At 35.8% G+C, this 6,305-nt stretch overlaps 1 protein-coding gene across 1 annotated transcript; it reads left to right on the forward strand.

The window, feature by feature from the left end:
- Positions 1-1,502: 1,502 nt before the first annotated feature.
- On the forward strand, positions 1,503-2,545 carry LOC135712467 (uncharacterized). The gene is made up of 2 exons (XM_065235422.1): positions 1,503-2,369; positions 2,450-2,545. Exons 1-2 carry the CDS (start codon positions 1,503-1,505, stop codon positions 2,543-2,545), a joined length of 963 nt encoding a protein of 320 aa, XP_065091494.1.
- The last annotated feature ends 3,760 nt before the right edge of the window (positions 2,546-6,305 follow it).

A 6,305-nucleotide genomic window follows, 5' to 3' on the forward strand; every position in this document is an offset into this window, starting at 1 on the left:
GATTGGAACAAGGGGGTTGTCTTCCTTGGGCTTCAAGGGTATTCAAAAAGCGTACATGGTTTTTTTTTCCTTGATTTGTTTTCCGTCGATCTTGTTTTCCGTGCTGAGCACCAATGCTACCGACGCCAGGAAGGCAGCTCCCACAACTGCACCCTACCTATCGACCCATCAACTCATGAACCGGGGACCAACGGCTTTACTTCCCTTCCGAAGGAAGGCGTGATCAGAGATGTTATGCCTCAGAACATCCCGGCGGCGCTGACTGGGATTGAACCCAGGCCTGCTGGGGTGAAAGGTAATCACGCTGACCACACCGGCGCCGCTAGGCGTACATTGTCAAACTGCATTTATTCTATGGAGATGGAAAGGCTGTCAAATTCTTAAAATGATCATAATTCTTTATTTTGCAACTGTGAAAATAGTTTCCAAACCATAATTTGCTTCAGACTGAAAGTCTCTCCAATAAAGACAAAAAATAAGGAAATGCATGATTCAATCATCATTAACAATCATACGTATATTTTTTTAAGATGTTATATACTATGACATTTTAGAAAGATTGCATAATGATATCATTGGAAAAGTGAAAAATGGAATATTGTCTGAATTGATGCGTCGGAAAAACTGGGACTTATAATTTTGGCAATTGATATTTAAAAGTCAATTGAACCTTAAAATGCCAAAGAACTGAAAAATAAAATTGTAGAAAAACAAATTGACATATAGATTTTAAAATTGGCAGATAGATGGATTTTTTTTTCTTCTCAAAGACGATTATTAAGGCTTGGTACGATGATTCAAAACTGGCTATTTTTTGCCAACATGATGTGCAGCGGGATAAATCAGATATATGATGAACCTGTGGCATTTTTCGTAACATTTTCTTCAAATATCAGTGGCCTCGTTGAAATCTGGTGAATGGGGCACTATGTAACATAAGCGGTATTTGATAAATCCAGATTTTTTTTTCAACGCAACTGGAACTGTTCGTGACCTCTTATGGAATTTAAATAATTGAGAGAAATCCAAGTCTTCACTATTGTAGAAAATTCTGATCTCTGTGTCAAGTACAATGATATATAATGATGCTATATTCTTAGCGACGTAGATAAAATTAGATTGAATTGAGTTGAGGCTGGACTCATAAGGATAAAAAGGTACTGATGAACTTTTAATGTTACTGTGATGAACTAACCAACGGCTGAAAATCGCGATAATAAAGCACAGAAAACCTTAAAGGTATAAGAATAAAACCCTATTGATTGCATGTCGACAATAATGCAATGTCTGTATCACTTTCGTTGCTTCATTAAAATTGTATTGTTCTCCGTGAGATTGCACGCACGTGGCTTACGAAACAATTACTGTAACATTTTCATATTTTATAAGATGTGTGCAAAAACGGTTCAATGAATGTAAACTATTTATTTAAGACTAGTTTAGCCAGTCTTTTTTCAGATCAGTTGCAACATTTTTCAGTAAGAAAAATAATTCCATAGAAGATGGAAGCCTTAGACAAGTTTATGCTGTACACAAAATACGTGCGAGGTCTTTGTTCGGTGATAGGGCTAGATGTTTTGAATCCTGATTTTAAGAGAGGCTTTCGAACATATTTTACGTTCTTTTTGATGGGACTTTACGTCGTGTTGTCAATAAATTCTCTATTAGCAGCGGAAGACAGCACTGAAGTTTTAAAAGCACTGTCGTTTGGAGGATTTTTTCTGCAATGTTTACTAAAGTTGATTTTCACAATGGCAAATCAAAATCAGTACCATGTGAATCACTCTAATTTAAAAGAAACGATATATTTAAAGTACCTAGAAGGGACTGACCGACAGAAACATGTGATTTTGAAAAATGTATCACAGCTTCTTCTATTGGTTAAAGGAACATCATTGTTATACTGTTCGTCAATTTTATTATTTTCCATTTATCCAGCCTACATGTATTTCATCGAGGAAGTAAAAGTACCCATATTTCCTCTTCTTGTTCCTGGAATCGACATTTATTCAGCATATGGGTATGGATTTACAAATATGATTCACATGATTCTAGCTGTTTATGGATTATTTGGTGCATTATCTTCGGATACTGGTTTCATGATGTTCATTTTCCACATAGTTACACACACCGATCTCTTGAACATTAATTTCAATTCTTTTGCTGCAAACCTTTGCTCTTTAGAAGAAAAATATAGAACTAAAGATTATGCTTCATTTTGTCGAGTAGAAATGCGAAAACTATATGTGAACCATAAGGCCGTAATCGACTTCCTGACCTCACTTCAAATGTGTTACGAAAGTATTTGCGTGGTGCAAGTAGTATCATGTGTTATTACAATTTCCTTGAACCTTTTACTCGCATTGATGGTAAATTTTGTTTTCAATTTACTATATCCAGTAGTGTGTACGACTTATGCTTTCATGTTTTTTTTTCTCTCTCATTTCAGTCTGATTGGTATGCAACGTATGGATTTCTTATCGCCTCACTTTTCCAGCTTTTCATTTATGCAGTCCTTGGAACGCTTATTCAACTAATGGTATGAAACAGTAGAATATAAATATATGCAGGGCAGATGTACCAGTCATGGCTATATATTCTGAGCAAACCTGATATATCTTTAGTGAAAAAATGGAGTGTGACTCAACGGTGTGAAAATTATGAAGTTTGGTAGGAAGAATACTAGTTTAAATCGATCTATTTTTTAATTGGTTTCCAAAAACGTGAATTGGACTTAACGTTAGCTTTCTATATTAAAAAGAATGAACGATGCTCCAAAGAACGATGCCATACCTGTGTTCCGATGTTTGAATTCGATTGACTTGAAAAGGAATACAGGTAAAGCCATGACTGTACATCTACCCTTTGTATCAAATGATCTCTTTTCCTTCACCCAGCGCAATAAATTGAAAAACGTAATTTATATCAAGTTGGAATAACATTTTTTCCAGAAAGAATTTATGTTTTCCTACAACTTTGTCTCAGACAGATATTTAAATTAGAAGCGAAGTTTTCATGCTTTGTAACAATGATTTTTTTTAAATCAAAATTTAATTGATTTGCTATTTGATCTGGAATTGATTAGTATGGCGATAGGCTAGAACTAAATGAACGTAAAGGATATTACTTACCGGCCTAGTTGTCCATTGCTGTACATAGAAATTTTTTCCATTCCACTCGATTGATGATCCACTGTCTGCAGAGTAGGGTATTTTGGAACTGAGAGGTTCAGTACCGATAATACCGGAAAATTACCGAAACCAACGGATTTTAAGAAAAGTAAATTAATATCGATTAAAAAAATAAAATAAAACACATTTATTAAGTTCCAACAGAGTTCATTAAAAATGCTTTACTAATATCAACAAAAAGCTTTTGTATGATAATTTATTAACTAGAGAAAGTTCTAAAGACGAAAGGTTGATAGTTCCGTTAGATTACAGCAGTATGAACATAAAATAGACGTTGAAATTGAGCGAAAGGCCATTAAGGTGATTCCTTGTAGAGTCAAAAAATGGCCACCACGTAGGCTATATATGCACTTCTACTTTGAATTTTGAATTGCACAAATCTCGGAAATCAGTGCCCCATTTCATTTGAAATTGCTACTTTATGTATGCTGCAATGCAGCAAACATAGAGTAACAATTTGAATGTTGCACGTGCCGTATAAGCTGATATTTGTGCACTTAAAGTTTCGTAGTGGTCACAAGAATAAGGATGTCACAGCGTATCACCTTAATGCGACAGTACTAGTCAAAAGAACATTCTTTACCTAACCTATACATTAATGAATGAGGGTTAGGTAAAAGAGTGTGCGATTGACTAGTACTGTCACATTAATGGCCCTTCGCTAAACATCAACATCTATTAAATTTTCATACTACCGTACTCTAACGGAAATATCAACCTATGGTCTTCAGAAATTTCCAGCCATGTTTCGGGTACCCCCGGGCTAAGGCGGATAATCCCAGGTGGGTTGGAACTCACTGTTGGTGTTGGTGTTGGTGAGTAATTTGCCGCTAATGTTCATGAAAAATTCACTATTTTGCCATAAACAGTGCCAACAAAATTTACGGGCGGATTTGGACAGATTTGGACCTGTTTCATATGACCAAAAGGAGTATGCTGGCCACAAATGCCATACCAAATTGATTTCCTACACAAGTGATGTGAATTTCGCGAATAAACACGAGGAGGATTGATTATAGCCAAACCTGCCATATACAATCGTCATAGTTCATTTTAGCGTTAGCGTTAGCGTTAGCGTTAGCGTTAGCGTTAGCGTTGTTATGATATACTTCGTAGATTGGATACTAGCGGCACTCACGTCTCTTCTGAAATTCTCAGTTAGACTACTTTCAGGAATAATGCTGAGGAGTAAACATTGGTTCCAATCTAAACAAGAGTAACAGAAGCATGACTGTCGCTATTCCCGGCCACGCCCATCTTTACCGTAAATAGGGATAGGGAAGGAAATGTTGATGTAGTACTAACTTAACGAGAGGCCACCGACTTAGCGACACCCTCATAAGTGCTACGGAGTTGGAGGGTTGGGTAGGGTATTCGGTTAGGATTCACCTCAAGTTGGCGATGCAACCAAAAGTATGTATTGTTAATTTGTTGTTTATTTAATCTCTCGATATCCGGCTACCAAAAGAACATATTAATTTTGCTTAGTGATAATGAATTTTAAGAGTCATGACGGAGAGCTTGGGATTAAACCCATGATTTTCTGCTCAGTAAGCAAAAACGATCCCTCGAGGGTCATCGAGCATTTTATAATCCACAGCGCTTTGAATAACTATTATTTACGATAATTACATGAAATAAATAAAATATAAACTACAAACAAAACGTGACTGCTAAAATCTCAAAAAGATATTCTCACAAATATATTTCACGCCACCAGGAATCTCAAAACCATTAGACGTTATAATGATACTCTACACATGTTAGACACAAGAAGAGGCCAAAAAGCAAGCACCTGACACACAAAACCCTTCAAATCCACTTGCAGTCACAATCAACGATTCTACGAATCGCGAGCGCTCACGAATCATAAAACAGCTGACTGTGACACTCTGAAAGCGAAATTGACAGGCTCTATGCGTCAAACACCCGCCTTCCAATCTCCTCCCGCATCCAACAGCACAAATCTTCATTACAACATCTAACGAATTCAAAACTCCGAAAATCACTCATCTATAGCAAGTGAGTGGAAGCAACCCTGCATGCAACCATTCTTCATGATACACTTTTTCTGCCTATCTTTCTATTAGGCCTGTGAACATGCGTTAGCTTCGAAACTTCTAACCAAACTGGGTAAATTTTCAAATCACAAAAAAAAACTTGACAAAAACTTTCAAAGATAATTACAAGTAAAATAAATGTTGATTATTTTACGCAAAAACGAGCAATTAATATTAAATCTCTTGTATCATATGCTAATGCAAATTGACTGTAACAAAAATAATGTGCTTAAATAAAAAAATATTAATAAAATTATATGCAAAATTTACAAGAAGATCATTACTTTATTGGTGAGAAGTTTTTAATAAGCCCTCCCAGTTCCTCTGTATACAGAACAAATCTGATACTATAATCAAAATTGCTCAGTCTGCATGAAGCAGCCGATTTCATCAAGGAAGCTCTATTAACAACCAAGAATTAATCGTTTGAAGGTGATATGTGTCACTATAGGAAATCATCATCGTTGCAAATATAAAGAAATCAAACATAACACTTTGCTTCAGTATCGTCAACCTCCATGTCCATGGGGAGGGTACAATCGTCATAGTTCATTTTAGTACACAAACTAACACTTCTTTCTTCTGTGGCACCTTTGATTATCCGCCTCACTCCCGGGCAAGCATAGGAAAAATCGTTTCATTTTGCATTTACTACTTACTCAAACGCATACACCATTAGAAACGCTTGCATGAACGCAGAATTGAGCAAAACAGATTGCTGAGCGTAACATGAATGATTTTTATATTACATTGTGGATGATTCTTCACTTATTATATTTTGCATGCTGAGCCTTTTACTATTGCATTCTGCTGAGTGAGCTTAGTAAGAATGTTGCAGAAAGAATCACTTTTTATTTTCTAGTTTTAAACATGAATTCCGGAGAACTTCGAGATAAGGGCGTAATTGAAATGCAAATAAACATTCCAATCGACGTTTTATCGAGAATTAAAGCTCAATCTTAAAAAACTAATAACACATACAGGTAGAGGAATGATTCTAATTTGATTTAGTATAGTTTGTTCGCGAGATTGATCTTTCATTCGTGTGAAATCG

Source organism: Ochlerotatus camptorhynchus, unplaced genomic scaffold (genome assembly GCF_037179485.1).
Source record: "Ochlerotatus camptorhynchus isolate MF236.1 unplaced genomic scaffold, CSIRO-AGI_Acam_v1.1 ptg000482l, whole genome shotgun sequence".
NCBI classification, from domain to species: domain Eukaryota; kingdom Metazoa; phylum Arthropoda; class Insecta; order Diptera; family Culicidae; genus Ochlerotatus; species Ochlerotatus camptorhynchus.